This window comes from Lathamus discolor, chromosome 2, assembly GCF_037157495.1.
Source record: "Lathamus discolor isolate bLatDis1 chromosome 2, bLatDis1.hap1, whole genome shotgun sequence".
Classification (NCBI taxonomy): Eukaryota; Metazoa; Chordata; class Aves; order Psittaciformes; family Psittacidae; genus Lathamus; species Lathamus discolor.
In genome coordinates, this window is record NC_088885.1 from 18,224,759 (window position 1) to 18,245,677 (window position 20,919).

General features: G+C 42.5%; 1 protein-coding gene across 2 annotated transcripts in view; it reads right to left on the reverse strand.

Annotated features, from left to right (window-relative positions):
- The window catches only part of ANKRD28 (ankyrin repeat domain 28), a 126,364-nt gene that overhangs the window by 77,249 nt on the left and 28,196 nt on the right, over positions 1-20,919 (reverse strand). Inside the window, exons 1-2 of one of the 2 annotated variants that reach the window (XM_065665995.1) lie at positions 2,370-3,576; positions 1,218-1,301 (exon numbers count right to left, since the gene is read on the reverse strand). In XM_065665995.1, the coding sequence (XP_065522067.1) occupies positions 1,218-1,301; positions 2,370-2,486 (201 nt within the window). In that variant the 5' untranslated portion in view covers positions 2,487-3,576. Of the gene's footprint in view, positions 1-1,217; positions 1,302-2,369; positions 3,577-20,919 lie in introns of those variants that run through there. The other variant, XM_065665996.1, reaches the window with a different exon arrangement.

Consider the following 20,919-nt stretch of genomic DNA (forward strand, 5'->3'; position numbering starts at 1 on the left):
TGAAGGAACAAAAATGAAACAATATAGACTAACCAGCTTTCAAAAACAAAAATGGCAACATGACCAGAGTGAACATATGAGAAGTCTGGAAAGATATGCAACTGATAATCTGCTGTTCAGTTATGAGAGCAAGTCTTTTGATACTTTATTACCCATCATTCTATCTTGCTTCAGAACATGCAAAGCTACTGAAAAAGAAGTCCAACCTCATCAAACAGAACTTCAGATTTGACATCAAGTTGACTTACAGGGGGTGCTAACTCAAGTTCTTCAAGATAATGTGAGGGCTCTCTTGTATTTCAGCTGGCACTGGTCAGACATAAATTCTGCATAATGCTTTTAAATATCGAAATATGCAGACCAAACTAAGTATTTTCTTTTGGTTTACATCTCTCACGAAGAAAATGCAAAGAATTATCATGGTCTTGCATTGGCCACTACATTGCACCTGGACGTTGGCCTTTGCTTTTTAGCACCACTCTTGCTCTGATGCATTTGAAAGAGAAACAGCTACATATATTCCCATAGTTTTATGGCCTAAAAAGTTTACGTCAGTCTGCTTTAATAAATAAAAGCAACTTCTAATCAAGGCAAAGAGCTTATGCTGTATTATCCTGCATAATGTCAAACTTGCACTAGAATTTCAATAGAAATTAACTACAGTAACTGCATGTTGTTCAAATCTTGGAAGTTCACCCAGTGAAATAAACTCCATTTCATTTCTGTAGTGCAGTGTCTGGGTTTGCAGCATCGCAAATAGGACACATAATTTCTCATTTTTACTTATTAACATAAGCATTAGGCTTCCCTTTTTAAAACCCACTATTAAACTACCTACTGAAAGCCCAGACTATTTTCTTATACTAGTCTACTGTATACTATACACTGTATTTAATCAAAGCCTACATAGCATCACTCTTGTCTAACTTTCTAAGAAGTCTGATGCAACTGTATAAACAAGCTTTTCAGTTACCCAGGCACTGCAGAACTAACATTTGAAAGGAATATAGAATTAGGTCTTTACTATCAACACAAATCAACAAAGCTACACTGCTTCCCAGTATTAAGCATAGGTATAGGCTTTACACTTTGCTTGTTATGTAAAAGCAGTAAAACTTACGGCTCACAAATTAGCAGTTTTAAAGTGATTAGTACAGCAGAAAGCTGTATCAAAACAAAGCTAAAATGTATTCAAAGCTAACAGTGTTTGTTTTTACCTGAAAATTAACATCTTCTTTCTTAAAAATCAGTGCTCGAACTTCATCCGGATCTCCATTAAATATAGCTTGAACCAACGGTGGCTGAAATGAAGGAAAAAACCCATCTTAGAATATAACCCATTTCAGCTTTCAGAGATACACACATATTCTTTTGATACATAACACAAACACAAGATGATGACGAAATAAAGCATCCCAGGCAGTGAAATAAAGAAACCAGCAACAGCATTTAGAACTGAAGAAATGCCAAGTTTCAAAAACCTCAGATACATGAACATAATGTAAGTCAATGAAATATTGAGGGAAAAAAAAATGGCCAGAAGATTAGCTTATAACAGGTGAAAACAGAACTCCTCATAATAAAATTAGGGCTCTTATGTGCTGCAAATTCTATACAATATAAGTAAGCAAACCCCTTTTACATTCGCAAGTGACTAAAGTTACTAAAGTTTTTCACCTGTTCAGATACAGTGGGAAAGCAAAGTGCATCAGATCAGTATGGTAACAAATTCACACTCACACACATCTACTACTAAATATAGCAGGGTTTCTTAGTCAGAAAAGCTGCTGAGGTATGCTAGCAAGTCAAGTCAAGTCAGTCACTTGACAAAACAAAATAAATCAATAAAAGCACAGTCACCAGTGTTGATCACTTCCAGAAAGTGGGAATTTGAATCAGTTACATCAAGATTTTGACTTATGCTATTTTTTGTTTTAGCTGAGAATAGCTCTTGCTTGATGTACATTATATACTCTATCAGTTCTCAAAATAAACACAGCATGTTACTGCAATGCAATGGTTACATCAGTTTCTAAAGTAGTATTGCATAAATGTACCATTGAGGAATAGAGAGTGGAACAGGGCAAACCATTTATTTCAAATACAGTTTACAAGGCCTTCTGAAAACCCTCTGCTATTATACAAGAGCTGAGAACAGTTATTGCTGCACCATAAATAGTTACATGGAAAAGAATGGGCCCTTGCAAATATTAACTCTGCAACTAAGTTTCAGCTTTTTCCCTCTTCAGTATCAGCAGTTTTCACCATTTTGTCTTGTTTCAGCATCATGCACATTCATGTTAATATTACCATTGGTATTTGCGACAGTACTGTAAGCAGGAAATATGCCAACAAAGGACATGCCTTACCAGCACGTTTGCAGGGGGCGATGGACGCAAAGGTACATTTTCCTGAGGTAATTTGGAAATGAATGTGGGAGAATCATCTTCCTCCTCCTCCAAAACAACAATACAGACTCGACTCATTCGATCCGTTTGAGGAAGCAAAAGCAAACGGAAAAATGGCAGCAATGGTATTTTTGGAACCAGACTGCAGGTATCACAACAGGGACCGTATGAGGAAACACCTTCACCTGTTTCACATGCACTCACAAAGTTGTGAGTGCTACCGCTGGTGCATTAGCATTTAAAACAGGACACTGCAATCCCCCCGTACACTTCATCTTCCAGATTTAAACACCCTGAGATGCTCAAGACAATGCTCACAAAAAAGTTGTTCTCATTAAAATCAGATTTCCCTAGGCATTGAAACCACAGAAATGGAACTGTGGAAGGGCTGATAAAAATATCCCACGATGCAATTCCATCCGAGCAGCACTCACTGCCGCACACAGCTGTCCTCTCACAGGCAAATTTGTCGTTGTTAATGTCACAACTTCCACGGTGTCCTTCTACCCTCACAGTGAAATCATTGTTGCAGAAGACACGACACCGTCCTATTGAGGACAGAACAAGGAACAATTGCTCTGAGAGAGACGGCCGCAGCTATACCCGCTCCCGCAAGGTCAGTTTTAAATCAACCGTCGCAGCCTTTCTGGTGACTGAAAATAAACGCGCCTTCTGATCATCCTGTCATTCTGCAGCTTCCTTCTCTCAGCGCCAGGAACAGCCCAGCCAGAAAAACACATCTCATTTCCAACAGTTATTCAGGACCTGCTTAGAGGAAAATAATTCTTTCCCATGCAAGAAAAAGATCTGCAACGTGCAGCGCGGCTGCAGTACATTTACATGCGATGAGTCAGACCACAGGGACAATGAACTCCTTGAATAATGCTGCCGGTGGAATCCAGCCTCCCCAAACGACAGCAGCGCAGACGGTGTTACTCCATCAGGGACACGAGCAATGCGGAGTGCTCGCTTCGCCTTCACCGGGCAGTAGCTCCATCAGAGAACGCACTACGGAGAAATACTGTTGAGGAGGAATGCTTCAGCAAAACAAGCCAGCTACTGCACACAAAAGCTTGAATTACTGCCTGAGACTTCTTCTTCAGAAGCAGTTCATCACTCAAGTGTTTCTTTTGATCACCATGTGAATGCAGTTCCCATGATAGTCTTCATTCAGATTGATGGGGAGAGGAAAGAAAAAAAAAAATCAGACTCCGTGTATCTTCTCTGAGCCAACTTCTTTATCCAAACATCTGTCACTGTGCCAACCTGCTTCTCCTCTTCAGTCAGAGCTTCTGCTTATCAGGTTGTTTGCTTGACAAGTTAAACTACACAATCAGCAGATAGCCTTGCAGAGCTTAGAAAAAGCCTGTTCGTCCGAGCCGGTCACTAACAGCCCGCAGGAGCAGCGGACAAACCACTGCCACAGCAGCATTCCCACTGAGCAGCAGCCTGGTGAGCAGCGACTGCAGCCTGGCGGGATGAAATGCCTAGTAATGCTCACATGTCACACTTACCAGAGAGCTCAGCCACTGCTCCCAGCGCAACTTCCTCTGGCACAGAAAAAAGCCGCCTTTCTCCCTCTTTTGGGGGCAGTCTCTGCAGTTACGCCTGTGCCAGCCCTGTGACTAACACAGCCGAAAACGTAAAAATCCTATAACTGGGAGCAACTGCTTAAGATTTTCCACTAAAAGCCGCAAGGAAATGTGGTGTGCTGGCTCTGCTGACTAACAATAATTGGAGCAGTAAACAACTCCAGCATTTTAACTGCTCTCAGATGGCACTGGTCAGAGCAGCAAAATAGCCCTCGCTTAACTCATTGAAGACAAGGAACTCCCCACACGAATAATCTGAACATTAAAGTAAAATCACTCTCAATGCAATCGGCTGACCGTTAAAAAGACAGCTACTAATGACCAAACCCACGGTTACTTGCAACTAGTACAGACAAACATCCCTTCAGCTTGACAAAGATTACATTAAGTATGATTTAAATATAATAATAATATAAGCTAATAAAACATAATATAAAGCCCTACAACTTGCTGAATAAATCTTTCAGTTTCAATCTGCCTAAACAGTGCTGGCTTGTGGGTGTATTATGTAAATGGCTTCTGTCAAAGTTGCTGGATAAGCTTCAGTGTTACAGGAACAGAGGGAGGGATTTTGTTTCTGCTGTGCAATATGAAGGCACTTGTCCTTCAGTGGCTGGAGAGATCAGATTTTGTCAATGGTGAACAAGTTCCCAGCTTTCCAATAAAGCATTTGTACTCGGGTTTCACATATAAATCCCAGCAGAAAGACAGGTTTAAGCAGTACATTAAATAGCTTGACTATTAATAGACATACTGAATTCCCACCTTTGGAGGCCACAGGCAGGAAAAGCTCACATCACCACTCTTGAAATAATGTCTATGATAGCTTCACTGCAACATAATGAATTGCTTAACACACACCTGCTGACACTTCATGCGAGTGAAGGGATTTATAAATGCAAAAGAGCACCTTAGCCTTGGGCTTCCTGAGCTGGGGACTGCTGACCTGGCTGAATATAGCACCAGCGTCTGATTCACCATGAAATTTCAGATTCAGATTTCCCAAGTGCTCTCATTTATAGCATGTGACTAACAAACATTTCTACAAATGTATTTGGTTCCTTATATAGAGCCCCATTGTTAGTACACTGCACTGCTTTGTTCTAGCATTTCAACCATTTATTAACAAGAAACAGCACAGATTCACATGAACACATATGACAACTCATGTTCTTGGCCACAGCAAAACCAGTTTAAATATAACCATGGACATCCTCAAGGCTCATCTACTGCAAGACCCTACTGCCTGCTCAGGAACACAGCAACCACAAGCCAGAAAACAGTTTGCCTTCTATTTGTGAAAAATGCTCTAAGGAATAGATGCTGTAGCTTAGTTGCATAACTAAACACTCATTAAAAATAACAAGAAATATTAAAAACCCCTCAGATTTTAAGTCTACAAGCAAAGTACACTGACAAAATGCATACTTGGGTTTCATACTACACACGCCCTTGTTGGATAATGATCTTCTAGCTAAGATCATATCCTTAGTGAAACGAACACTTTTCTCCAGCAAGTACCTTTATATAGTAAGTAAATGCTAAGGGTTTCATATGCTTTCTTTGGAATTACCAACTGGACATGTTGCTAGAGAGAAATAATGCCCAATTTAGTTCAAATTCTCCAAAAGCTAATGTTCCAAAGTACACTTAAAATCAGCTAGTCACCTTAAAAATGTGTATGACTTCACAGTCAACTGTGAAAATACAGAAGAGTTAATATTTGACTCTACCCTGATGATTATTCTAGAAATCTTACATGTAACTAAAACTATTTCAAAAAACAAGTTAATATGCTCCTTGCATAACATTATATAATTTTGAATGGTGACATTACTAAGGTCACAGACTTAAAAGCCAATACATCATAGTTTGCATTAGAAGAGAACCAACACAACTGAGTCAATATTACATTGATCTTGATAGCAATCTAAACCATGTAAGTAAGCAGAACCTCCCCCCCCCCCCCCCCCAACTCACATTAAGAATGTGCATGTGTGCAATTACTTCCATAACTAAAGGACAACCCAGTTCTAGAAGCTTTAAACTTTTGGTTACAATGACAGAGCACTTAAAAGAACTTAAAAGAACAACCTTCCCTGCTTCCATCCCTTTCAACTGAAGGCAGAGCTTTCACCTCAATGTGAACACCATGTCTAATAATCCAAGGTATCCTGGTGTGCAAAATACAGATTTCTAATGTTACCCCACAGCTATTCTGAAAGCTAACAGCTGAAGTTCACAATTATACTAAAAGAAATCAAACAAAGGCTTCAGTTTTTCAGCAGATTATCAAACACAACTTTCAATGCAGGAGAAGAGATAACAGTAATGGAGAATGAAAGCAGAGTAAATTTGAGAGGATTAATTTAAGTGTCCTCTCCCCAAACTAATGTAGGGATCGTAATGAATTTTCGCAAAGGTATGAAGAAAGAACGATGCATCTCCCAAGAAAAACTTTTCAGTTTATCTTCATAAAACTTAAAAGTAACTGAAGACAGCTCATCAGCATCCACCTTCTCCAAGTGTCACGTAATTCCAATGAGAAAGCTTATTAAATGAGTTGTAGGTAAGAAGGGTTGAAAATGGCCTGACTTAAGAAAAAATAACATGTCTGCTGGGGCTTGAGCGTGATTATCCAATAGCCTCCACAATATCAAATGGTTAGCAAAGTAAGATTTACATATTAACTCTAAAGTTTTAAGAAGTCCAATGGAGAGAGAACAGAAGGAATTTTCATGTGGACAATAGTGAGGATATGCATTTTTGCAAAAAAAAGCCTTTCTGCTCTGGCTCCAGTACCTATTACCCAGTACCTATCAGTACTACATCCAGACTGAATATGTTACAAGAATGCAATCTGCAGGTTAAAACACAGAGAGCAGCCATGTCTACACCAGACAGTAAAAACATGAACTCTGAATTGGCTAAATATAGCATCCTTTTCCACTGCTGATGACACTGAAAACCTCACTGAAGCACATTCAGTATCAACAAAAAAACCCTACCCAAATAAAGATTTCTCTCTTGTCAATCAGCACTTACCAGGCCTTTTTTGGGCTGAGATTAATGCAACTGGTTTAATTTTATATTGCGTGCAATTAAGGATCTAGGAGAGGACAGAAATTGTTCTGTCACTTGCCAGAAAAAATGCAAACGTCAGAACCAAGTCTTGTGAATTATTTTTTAAACGATCCTTATGAGTTCTGCAAGGCAAAACCCTCAATCTATGGATTTCTTCAGAAGACAAAGATTGCCTATAATAGCTACAGCTGTAAGTACATAGGCATGTCCCAGTAAAAGCAGATTTTTATATAATTTAGCTAGAATATTTACTAAAGTGTTGCCCACATATAGACAGAGATGAGTGTTCAGCATCACCATGAATATAAGCTACAATACTTCTAGAAGCCTCGTGAGTCACTCATCTGAACTCCTCTGCTGTTTCCTCCCCACTCCTGAGGGAATGAGGTGGAGTCAGCAAAAGGAACAGTCAAAAGCAAAAAGAATTTACTACCTTTCTTCCCAATTTTGCCCTGTTTTTTCCAGAACCCAGCTGGAATGCAGAAAAAGGAGAGTAGTTTTAACCTCCAGACTCCACATTTCTGCTTCCAAGGACAAGCAAAATAGCTTTACTTGCACTTCCTGGATACCACAGGCAGTTCTTACTTTTTTCTGATGCAAGTATATAGCTTCTATTAAGTCTCAGAGATATTTTCATGAAATTAATACTTTGCAATTAACAAAACCCAGTAAATGAAGTCATCACAACAAAACCTGAGACACAAGCATGACAAAGAAGACAGTCTAGCATTCATCCTAACTTTACTGGAGCAGCACAAAAGTTTGCAATGCAAGATGCCTGTTTAAGATTAAGATGTAAACTTAATTTGTACACTAAGCTTTCACATGTATGTGCTCTGGCTGGGGGCTTCTATTGATTCAGCATTTGCATCTAATCGCAGCCACTTCCCTGTCTTTTGACTGAAATGGAAGGCAGCTACCAAACCCAACAGCTTTCCTAACAACAACCATATATTTCTGATGGTGGAATTGTCATCCTTGTAAAATCAACTAGAATTCAAAACAACTCCTGCTTCAGTAAGGAGAGACCACAAAAAAAATGCATCTATCCATATACATTGTTATGGGTAGTTAAGATAAGCCTGTATCCATGAAGACAGAAGAGATACAGACAACCTATTTCAGGTAGTATGGTGTGGGGTTTGGACAGGTGACGGGTTGGTTTTAAAGCAGTTTTTCTTTTTGGGAGAAGTGACAGGAGACAACTTCTGTTGGAAAATGAAGATATTACCTCAAAATACCAGCACAAAGAGAGAAGCAGGCAAAACACTTCAGCATTTGTTAAACCCACACAAACCCACAGTTATTAGCTCTACACTTAAGGGTGTTTTGCAAGTATGACAGCTTTTAAAACACGTTTTTGTAATACAAGAAGCAAGCCTCACTGATAGTTTACGCATTATTTTCACCTGTTGGCATAGCAAAGGCAGAAAAAAAGCCACAGACACCAGGAATACTTTTGGTCCCCTTAGTTCCTTCCAGCTCAGACCATGTCCACAGCTAATTTTGCTTTCTGGCACTGAAAACAGCATCAATTACAAGGGGGCGGAGCCAGGAGGCTCGGTGGCAGATTCAAACCGGCCACCAACAGCCACTCTCGATCAGTTGCTGAGGTGAGTAGCTTGAGAGAGGACGCCTGCAACACCGGAGCGGAGAGGGGAGAGATCAGCGTCCAGGAGCCTCACCTCAGAGCGACAAGAGCCACTGAGGAGGGAGCCTCAAGTCCTCAACAGGACTTGCCCAGGACTCGGAAGCTCAGCTCCCGCGAGGGGCTGACTCACAGGGGGCGGAGCCAGGAGGAGTGGCACCAGCTGGGAGTGGCTAAAAAACCTTCCCAGGGAGCGCGGCGACCAGGAGCGCGGCGAACAGAGCCGGCAAACAGAGAGCGTCGAGGCAGAGGGTCGAGGCAGTTTGCGCGGCAGTTCGAGCGGGCAGGCGAGCGGGCAAGGAAGCGTTCCAACCGCCTCATCGAGAGGACTCGCCTGGATTACAGGAGGGGGAAGGAGTGCTGAGGGACGTAGACGGATTGATTGACCAGATAGATCATGGTTACAACACGATCGAAAGCTGTAGTGAGTACTAATGTGGGTATCCAGACTGAGCCTTCCTGCAGACATGCAGCTGTGCAGGTCTCTGGCTGCAGCGAATGCCTGAGCCTGGCACTTGTATTGGAGGGAGCCAGTGAAACTGCTTGTGTTCGCTGTGAGCAAATAAATGACCTGCTCAGGCAGGTGGCTGAACTGAGGGAGGAGGTAGAAAGGTTGAGAGCCATTAGAGAGTGTGAAAGTGAAATAGATTGGTGGAACCACACCCTAAGGCAAGGGCAGAGGGAAGTGGTTCAACAAGATATGGATCCCCTTCCCTCCTACCATCAGACAGAAGGAGAGAGCTTAATGGACAAGGATGGATGGAGGGAGGTTCCTCCTCGGAGAGGTAAGCGAAAACCCTCACAATCCCTTCCTCCCTCCCAGTTGCCCTTGAATAACAGGTACGAGGTCTTGGAAATTCAGGGCCAGGTGAATGGAGATGGTGAGGCAAATCTATCTAGTGAGTCACCCAGGGCTAGTCACTCACCCACATACCTCAGAACTTCTACAACCAAGAAGAAAAGAAGAGTAATTGTGGTGGGTGACTCCCTTCTGAGGGGAACAGAAGGGCCCATTTGTCGACCGGATCCACCCCACAGGGAGGTCTGCTGCCTGCCTGGGGCTCGGATTAGAGATGTTAAAAAGAAGCTCTCTGAACTGGTGCAGCCGTCTGACTACTACCCACTGCTGGTTTTTCAGGTTGGCAGTGACGAAATTATTACGAGGAACGTAAGGGCGATGAAGAGAGACTACAGGGCCCTGGGACGGCTGGTTAAAGGTTCTGGAGCGCAAGTGGTGTTTGCCTCCATACCTGTTGCAAGCGAGGGTGAAGGGATATATAAGAAGACTCTGCAGGTTAATGTATGGCTACGTGACTGGTGCCAAAGGCAGGGGTTTGGGTTTTTCAGTCACGGGCTGCTGTATGGGACACCTGGTTTGCTGGTGACAGGCGGGATACACCAGTCCCAGAGAAGAAAAAGGGTTTTGGGGCAGGAGTTAGCAGGGCTTATTGACAGGGCTTTAAACTAGTTATGAAGGGGGGAGGGGATTTAACAGGGCCTGTTGGGGACAAGCCCAAGAGGAACATGCTAGGGATTGAAGGATGGCGGGCTAAGGAGGACTATCAATCTCTTGTTTCACTTGTGGGAAAGGATAGCTTTTTAGACCCTGTCCCGCAGGGGAAAAAGGGTACTAGGACTGGCTCCCTGAAATGCCTGTACACCAATGCACGCAGCATGGGGAATAAACAGGAGGAGTTAGAAGTCTGTGTGCGGGCTAAAGGTTATGATCTAGTGGCGATTACAGAGACATGGTGGGACAGTTCACATGACTGGAATGTGGTCATGGATGGCTATGTCCTTTTTAGGAAAGATAGGTCAGCAAAGCGAGGTGGTGGAGTGGCTCTTTACGTGAGAGAGCAACTAGAATGTATTGAGTTCTGTCCGGGGTCGGATGAGGAGCAAGTGGAATGTCTGTGGGTACGAATCAAGGGGCTGACTGGCACGGGTGATACAGTTGTGGGGGTCTATTACAGACCTCCTGATCAGGACGAAGGAGTTGATGAGGCTTTCTACAGGCAACTGGAAGTAGCCTCGCGACTACATACCTTAGTCGTCGTGGGGGACTTTAATTACCCCGATATTTGCTGGAAGACTCACACAGCCAGTCATTCACAGTCTAGGAGGTTCCTCGAGTGCATTGATGATAATTTCTTAATGCAAATGGTGGACGTACCAACTAGGGGAGCAGCGCTGCTAGATTTAGTACTCGCCAGCAAGGAGGGTTTGGTCGAAGTGGTGACGGTCAATGGCAGCCTTGGCTGCAGTGACCATGAGATGGTGGAGTTTAGGATCCTGTGTGGGAGGAATAGAATACCTAGCAAAGCCACAGTTCTGGATTTCCGAAGGGCCAACTTTGGCCTCTTCAGTCAACTGCTAAGGGAAGTCTCATGGGAAAGTGTACTAGGCGGTAAAGGGGCTCAAGATAGTTGGTTAGCATTCAAGGACCGCTTCTTCCAAGCTCAGGATCGGAGCGTCCCAATAAGTAGGAAGTCAAGTAAGGGATCTAGGAGACCGGCGTGGTTAAACAAGGAGCTGCTGGGCAAACTCAAGTGGAAAAGGAGAATCTATGGATTATGGAAGGAGGGGCTGGCCGCTTGGGAGGAATATAGGACAGTTGTTAGAGGATGTAGGGAGGCAATTAGGACAGCTAAGGCCTCCTTGGAACTCAATCTTGCTAGTCGGGTTAAAGACAATAGAAAGGGCTTCTTCAAATACATAGCAAATAAAACTAACACAAGAGGCAATATAGGCCCACTGCTGAACGAAGTGGGTACCCTGGAGACAGAGGATATAAAGAAGGCAGAGGTGCTGAATGCCTTCTTTGCCTCTGTCTTTACTCCTGCAGACTCTCGCCGAGGGCCCCGGATTTCTATAGCCCCAGAAGGAGTCAGGACAAAGGAGGAGTTTGCTTTGGTAGATGAGGATTGGGTTAGGGATCAGCTATGCAATCTGGACATCTGTAAATCGATGGGTCCGGATGGAATGCACCCACGGGTGCTGAGGGAGCTGGCGGAGGTCATTGCTAGGCCACTTTCCATCATCTTTGGTAAGTCGTGGGAAACGGGCGAGGTGCCTGAGGATTGGCGGATGGCAAAGGTCACACCAATCTATAAGAAGGGCAAGAAGGAGGACCCGGGTAATTATAGACCGGTCAGCCTTACCTCCATCCCTGGAAAGGTGATGGAACAACTTATTCTTGACTCCATCACTAGGCATATCAAGGATGAGGGGGTCATTAAGAACAGCCAACATGGTTTTATGAGGGGGAAGTCATGTATGACCAACCTTATAGCCTTCTATGAGGAAGTGACTAGGTGGAGGGATGATGGTAGAGCGGTAGATGTAGTTTTTCTTGATTTCAGTAAGGCATTTGATACTGTCTCCCACAGCATCCTCATAGATAAGCTAAGGAAGTGTGGGCTTGACGATCAAGTAGTGAGGTGGATCGAGAACTGGTTGAAAGGAAGAAGGCAGAGAGTTGTGGTCAATGGCGCAGAATCTAGCTGGAGGTCTGTGACTAGTGGAGTTCCTCAGGGGTCGGTGCTGGGACCGGTGCTGTTTAATATTTTCATCAATGACCTGGATGAGGGAACTGAGTGCACTCTCAGCAAGTTTGCTGATGACACAAAACTGGGAGGAGTGGCTGACACACCAGAGGACTGTGCTGCCATTCAGCGAGACCTGGACAGGCTGGAGAGTTGGGCGGGGAGAAACTTGATGAAATTTAACAAGGGCAAGTGTAGAGTCTTGCATCTGGGGAAGAACAACCCCATGTACCAGTACAGGTTGGGGGTTGACCTGCTGGAAAGTAGTGAAGGGGAAAGGGACCTGGGGGTCCTGGTGGATAGGAGGATGACCATGAGCCAGCAATGTGCTCTTGTGGCCAAGAAGGCAAATGGCATCTTAGGGTGCATTAGAAAGGGAGTGGTTAGTAGGTCAAGAGAGGTTCTCCTCCCCCTCTACTCAGCCTTGGTGAGGCCGCATCTGGAATATTGTGTCCAGTTCTGGGCCCCTCAATTCAAGAAGGACAGGGAATTGCTTGAAGGAGTCCAGCGCAGAGCCACAAAGATGATTAAGGGAGTGGAACATCTCCCTTATGAGGAGAGGCTGAGGGAGCTGGGTCTCTTTAGCTTGGAGAAGAGGAGACTGAGGGGTGACCTCATCAATGTTTACAAATATGTAAAGGGTAGGTGTCAGGATGATGGAGCTAGGCTTTTTTCAGTGATATCCAGTGATAGGACAAGGGGCAATGGGTGTAAACTGGAGCATAGGAAGTTCCACGTTAACATCAGGAAGAACTTCTTTACTGTAAGAGTGACAGAGCACTGGAACAGGTTGCCCAGGGGGGTTGTGGAGTCTCCTACACTGGAGATATTCAAGGCCCGCCTGGACAAGTTCCTGTGTGATGTACTGTAGGTTACCCTGCTCTTGCAGGGGGGTTGGACTAGATGATCTTTTTAGGTCCCTTCCAACCCTTGGGATTCTGTGATTCTGTAATTACAATAATAACCACAGTATCCTTCCAGGAAGAATTACTGAAGGCAGCAATTTCAGCTGTGCACACCAGTCTGAGAGCAGAGCTGAAGGAAACAAGCAAAGCAAAAATCAAAGGCCCAGTCTCAGCAACCCCTGTTTGCTCTTTCACGTGTCAACTGTGCTCTCCCAGCAGTACCCAGCCAGTTGCTGGGAGGTGAAACTGGACAGGAACGCACCAATACCGGAGCGAACACAACCCAGAGACACTGGAAGACATCAACCCACTGTCACAGCTGGCACTGACAGCCTGATGCTTCAGGAAGTGATGCTATTGCATCTTCCCAAGGAAAAGAAACAGATAAAGGTAGTCTGGCTGGAGCAAATGCATGACTGCAGAATACCTGATCTCGGTTTTATACCATCTATCACATTGCCTTGAAAGTGCTTATACCCATAGTGCATACACTCTCATAAATTAACCACAACTTAAATTAAAATCCTAATAAGATGTATTAGGCCAGCTGGTAAAACAACTCAGAGAATCCCCTTTGGGCACAAAGGCACACACATACACCAACAAGAATTACTTTGATCTACTTTTCTACTCATCTACAGTCATACTGTAATGATGAGCACAGGAAATACTGATCTTACATATATTTCCCCTTCGAAAATTTCTTCCTGAAATACTGCTTCTGCAAACAGAATCAAGCTCATCATTTATTAAAATTAAATCCAAATCCACATAATAAAAGGTCAGTATAACATTGTCCTACTTTCACCATACAGTAAGCTTGCTTTTCCCTCTTCAGAGAGGTATTCTGGGGCTTGCAGATCAGTGCATGGTCTGCACTTCGAGGACAGGTGCTATAACGCACAAGGTCATCACCCCTCAGAGGCTGCAGCCCTGAATATTAGTAGATCTTCTGAAGTATGGCATAAAAGGCTTAGCAGTTTCTTCTTGCTCTGATGCACTGAAACCAATTCCCTATGCCTGTATCCCACGGAAATGAAGCAATTCTCACTTACCAGCTGCTTAATCAAAAAAGCCCAACCAAACCAAACAGGAAAGCAAACCCTGACTGTGATCATTCATTGTTACATGGGAAAAGAACAAGTTCCAGCTTCCCTGCTTTCAGAGGCTTTTTTTGGTTTGTTTTTTAACAAACTGCTGCTTCTCCAGTGGATGATTAGGAACACATCATACTTGGTCCACTGGGACAGTCAGCTTCCCCACTGAGGCTCATTTAGCTGTATGGGCTACAAGACAATAACCTTTATCCTCACTTTTCTTTTTCCTTAACTTTGGTTCTTTTGTTGGAGGCTGGAAACCCCCTCAGAAGAAAGGCAGCACAATGCAAGGCACCCAGGTTCAGCACTGGACAGTGCTGGTGTTGAGACTGAAAATTAGGGAATTCTAGCTGGACCCAAGAAACCTGGAATCAAGTTTATAATTTCCTCATTAAAACTCTGCTGGACTGCCATACTGCTGAGCTTCTGAAGCAGCAAACACCAGTCAGGCACATCCATAGAAATAAAATAGTTGCTCTCTCTGCTGCCTGTTACAAGGGACCACTCTGATCCTATTGCTATCTCCACGCTAAATGATGACACATAAAAGCTGCCACTGCAGCATGTTTGATGAGTTTGGAACAACACAAAGCAGTTACTCCATTTCAAATCACATCAAGGTTATTCCTCCCAATACTGCTACTTAATGCAGATGTGCCAGTCTCCTTTTCCCCATTCTCCACCTCCCATAATATTCATTAGATGACTAAGTTTTCTCAGCACCGTTTTAGTTGCACTGGAGTACACATCACTTTTGAACTGTGCTTCATGTTACGTAGAAAGAACAAAGAGACCTGAATTTGACTAAAGCATTGAAATGACAGAAAAGATTCAGGTTCATAAGAGAAATTTCACTTTTGAGAGATAAGAACAGTAGCAGATAGCCACAAAACCCAAACCCTGGTGTTCTATGAGACCTTCTACAAACTTGAAAAGTGATTCTTACGAGTGAGTTTTTATCCCGTACCACTTACAGAATTTAGGCAGAAAAATTAAGTCAGTTATGCCAGTCAGCAGAGGGCTTTCACAGTTTTGTATCACCAACCACATGAATCCTCGTGGGTAAGTTGCCATGGTTACAAAATGTTTGCTTTTATACGTTTGTCTGAAATTCCTATGGAATTCCCACACGGCCAAAACCAGCAGTGGTTGGGAGTGCTCCTCCAACACTAAAGAACTTGAGTCAGAAACACATACCACTTCCGCTCAGACTATTATCTGGGAAACACTAAAAAGTGATTCATACCGTTGCGAGCCATGGAAGGGAGGACACAAACATCACATTCAACTATTTAAAAACTTCAGTGATGACTCACATCAGCTTAGGACATTTCCAGAATCGGCTGCTTTTCTCGAGTAACAAATTGCTTTAGACTGTTGAAGAAAATAAGCTGTTAACTATTGAAGAAAACAAGTAAGACTGATCTGCTTCCAACAGAACCATTCAACTGTCAAAGAAAGAATAAAAGGAGAAGGGCTGAGGGGTTTTTCTTGCCTCCCCAAAGGATAACACAAACCCCAAGAAGCTCAGTGGATCATATCTCTGTAGGTCAAAGTCCGAAAGCCCACCAGCTGATAACTGCACCTATTAAGTTTGATTTTAGCTGTATTTGCAAAAATGAGCTTGGAATTTTTGCTTCGGCAAGCCCACTACCTGTTGTGTTTCAGCCACATTAGTCGGGATTCATCGTGGCCCATGTTTGGCTTGGGCTCACACTGTTACGTGATTTCAGCAGCCAGTACTAACAAAACGTTAATCCAGACACAGAGGCAACAAGATATAACCAATTAAAAGCAAGGAATAACGAACAGCGTGTGAAAAAGCTAAGAACAGAGCTCAGCAGTGTATCCAAAGAAGTATTACACAGCAGTCATTGGCCTCCTGTGATTAAATGACCATGAGGGGAAATAACAAGTGTTGGACTGAGGAAGGAAAACAACCCTAAGTTGGTGCAATAGTATAATATAGACTGCTTTTTCCCTACAAGAAGGGCATTGGAAAGCAGACACTTTGCAGGGAAGCAATTCCTGTCTATCACTTCCCTAGTCTAGCCATCTTAGGAAAGGAAAGTTAAATTGGCTTTGAATGTCTGCTATTCACTCATATGCATAACATTCTGATAAATAAAAGCACTAAGAACTATTATCAACAGGAAACACTGTATTTAGAATGACAGAGCAATAGCAGCAGGTATTTCCTCAGAAGACTACGAGATTTGTGCCATTCAGAACACAGCTCTGATCTTGTCAGACAGAAAAGCACAACAGAATGTACTCCCTAAAAAGACTATTCTCCAGTTTTGTCACTACTGAGACTCTCCTAGCAGAAAGTTTTGGAAGCCAGTAACACTGGGGGGAGGAAGAGGCTGAAATACGACATAGCTCCAAAATTCCCAAACTTTAGGAAAAAAAACAAGAAAAATTGTTGCCTTTAGAAGTTTCTGTTCAGATTTTCCTACTCATCAGTCATGTGATGGCATAATCTGCCCACAGCCCAGGCTCCCCCTCCCTGTCCCACCCAGGGAAGAGTGCTGTGCCAGCGGCTGTGCTGGGGGGAGTTTGGGGGTGAGGGTGTTTTTCCAGGATGGATTTGGGAGGGGAGCATCCTGAATACATTGACTAATTTTCTTTGAAAGATGTGAGAGTTTTCTGTTGAAGATGTTTTAAATCGGATCCTCTCTTGCACAACTGTTACAACATCGAAACACGATGAGAAATATTTGACTGGTACAACCCTAAAACTGCATAAACCATTCCTACCAGTGCAATACTTGTAATACAGTTCTGGACAGATATGAATAGACTGTGGCCACAGAAGCCACAGTTCAGCTGGATTGCTCACATGTGGGATTTTGTTTCCATACATACCGGGGACTCAAAATACTATATGCAAGTAAACAAAATGATTTCTGGTTGCTACGGATACCACCACATTTATGTATTTTATCTCTCTTCAGTGTGTAAACACTCACCAACACCGTACAAGAGTTATTCTGGTTCTCTTTAAAGTAGTGTGGGTCAATGGCTGCCTCATGTATCAGGATTTTCTGATTCAGGGCAAGCTAAATTTCCTAGAAATTATTAGGATCCCCTTTCACCTCCCTCATGTCCAAGAAAGAGCAACTGGAAACACTCTGGAAAACACAGCTGGATAAAATCCACACATTCACACACATACACGCACACTGCTGCAGGATGAGAGAGCTCATCTGAACCTTCTGCGACTGCCAAAATGGATGGCTTTTCCCAAAACTGAGCAAGGAGAAATACAGCACAGCCAAGAGTCCCATTCGCCTGCTTTAAACCTTGCAAAGAGTCCTCCCCTCGATGCCCAGCAGGAAGGCAGCTCCCAGGAGGGCTCTTACACATCCCTTCAGGATAAGAGCACGTAAGCAACACTTATTCTCCTAAGTTACTTTTGCTATCAATTTTTCTGTTACTTAGAAGATTAAAGGCACTCTCCTTAAAAAACTGAGCAGTTCATTACTGAATTAAATTCCACAAATTATAAAAAGTATTAACTTATAACACTAATTAAAGATTTATCAGCCTAGAAATCTGTTTCTTTTATGTTTGGGGTTTGGATGTTAGGTTTGGGGTTTTTAGTGCCATCTGAGGAAGCGGATGAGTCTGATTTTAACTGCTGTCCCCCAGAGAGACTCTGCACTCCTCCCTTCCCCACATGCTCCATGCACATTCATATCCCTTTCCTCAGCCAGCGCAGGCTCCTCTGTGATTCAAGCGCCCCAAACTTAGTTTGTGTTCTTCTGCTGGTGAATTATTGGAGCCAGCCCGCCGCAGGCTGACAGCTGACACAGAGCAGTGGGAGCATTCAAACTGCTCACAGGGACAGAAAACGATGCAATTGCTATGCAAAACCACACCCATGAGCTGAGCTCCCTCCCCCAGCAATGTATCAGAACCACTTCATGCCATTTTCCCGGAAGTACCTCAAAACAGCCTTCTTGACACCTCATCTTCTCCAGACGTGCACACTATTACAAACACGCGTATCTCTCGTGAAATCCGTTCCAAATACACAAAAACCCACTTACGAGAAGCGCTCAAGTTTTTCTCCATGATTTACAAATCACCCCTGGTAAGTTTCTTTTTAAAACAAAACAGTATTTTGCCAGGTAGAGACGCCACAGATTATGTTACTGAACTATCCCTACAGCGCTAACAGCAATTTACAAAGCACATGGCAATAAGAACAGGATAGAGAATTTTAGGGCCCAGTTTAAATAAACGCACGTAGAAACAATTATGCGTGCAGAATCCACATGAACAAGTTATGTATCACCATACAGGCACAACAAGGCAGTTACAGCTTTACACAGTTATCCCTAAATGACTTAAAAACTAAACTTGATGTTAGGTTTTTGTTGTTGGGTTTTGTTCGTTTGTTTTCCAAACAGGATTTTTTTGGGTTCATTTCTTCCAAAATCTTCCTAACACTGGCTTCAATCAGTGATTTATTTAATTAAGATGACACCTGAAGGAGAACTTGCAAAGTTCTGGCACTCCTAGAAGCCAACAAAATGCTTTATAAAGGAGTACTTATAATACAGAATCAGAAAGATGGTATCAAAACAGAATACATAACGTATGTGAACACTACATTACTTATTTAGAACATGAGGATTAACTTTTATACACCCTTGCCTCCAAAAACCCACAGACAACCAACTATTTTTTCAGAAGGCCGTGTTGATCTCTCAGGTTTCTTCTTGATGTACACTGACACCTCATGGACATTTAAAAAACTTTTAGGGTCTACTCTCTTGGTGCCGTCTTTCTCTGGTTTTAGAAATCCAATAACTTCTTTTTCTTTTATGTCTCACTGTTCTCTTTAGAAACATCCAGGGCATCATTTGGTCTATTGCTGATTTTCTCTCAACAAAATACTTAGCATTTGTTTGTGATGAGCAGGGGGCCTGCCTCCCCAGACACTGAACCACGGAACACAGACAGACAAGGTATCTCTCTCCAGCTGGAACTAGGGACCTTTCCAACCCAAAACCATTCTGTTATTGCATGATTACCTAAGAATGTCAACAAAATTCACCATTTCCAGTTTAATTTATGTCCAAGTAGCAAGGAGCTTTATTTAGCACTGTTGTACCATAGGAGGATATGCAAAAGGCAAGGCTCCTTACAGATTTGCGTTCTGGAGTATAAGTGTGTTATCCTTCACTTTTCCCAACAGGCTAACATGTATGAAGAGAACAAACCAATCCTCTGCTATTTCTTCCTTCTTGTTTGAGACAGAGAAACAACCTCCTCCACCACCAAAAAAACCAAACCAAAACCCCGTCTGACAAGGAAAAAGTCTGTAGCAATCCATGTAAATTGTCAAGTCACACATCATACATGTCAAGTGTGATACCCTGACAAACCACTCCTTGCTAAATAAAATGATGAAGTCTTCAACACTGAAAAGCATGAGAGTAATATAAATGCAATAGGCTGATAACGCTTATTTGCTATGGGTATTACTTCTCTTCCAAAATACTGCAAAGCAAATTTAATTAAAGACATCCATGCAGTATTAATATACAGGGAAAAAAACCCAACTAATTCTTTTGAAATATTTATCTTTACCTAAATCTTGAAGACAAAACTACTTCAAAGGATATTGTTAGTTCTTAAGAAAATTAAAAGAAGCTCCATTATGTCTTTTCTTTAGATGTGCTACTTCAAATTTATTGATCTTGTACAGAACACTTGAATTTTGCCGTCTGAAGTGTTCCTGGCATTCCTAAACACAATATTCAAATATTTTGACAAAATCTGTGAGGCTTGGCAGTTTTTATAAATAAAACTATAAAACCCAAATGTAATAAAATCCTTTACCTCATCTCTTTTCCATGCCTAAGGGAAGAGGAAATGATTCTCAAGTATCTACTCTTTACTTTATGCAAACTTTGTTTTACATTTCTTCTCAAGTGGACCTTGTGTAGCATTAAAACCAAGCCAAAAAGGACAGAAAAATTCACTTTGCATCCCAGAGAAAAAACATCCCATCAATTCCTTGTCCCACAGGGCTCCTGGCTTTTAGCAGAGATGGAACAACCAAACTGCCAGTCAGCATATTTTCCCAACACATTCCATTCCACCCCAGCCAAAAAGCAGCAGCTGGTAGATTCCATTCACTGTGAAATAGAGTATACTTTTCAGTCAACGCTATCACCATCTGGGTCAACAACAAGGGAAATACCGCACCTATTCTCATTTATAAAAGATTAAAATCAGGTCATCTTGAAGCACACACTTGAGAAAAAAAATCCAATGTAACGCACATAAAACTAAAGCTTATTTTGCTCCACTCATATATATGAAAGAGTGCTAGCAACACGTGCAGTAATGGTAGATGATACTAACTACTATAAGCTTTGATAAGATGATACTAACTACCGCATCCAGCTTTGCAACTGAGCCAAGCTTCAGATGCAGGCTTTCTGCATCAGGTGCCAGAATCAAAGACCACAAGGCAGGGCAAACAATAAAATAAAAAATAAATCATCTATTACTAAGATTAGGAGAAAAATTCATTTTATATTCATCAATAGCATTGCTGATAGCAATTCAAGTTACAGCACCATACTATTTAGGAGCTGCTGCATGAAATTTTGGAAGA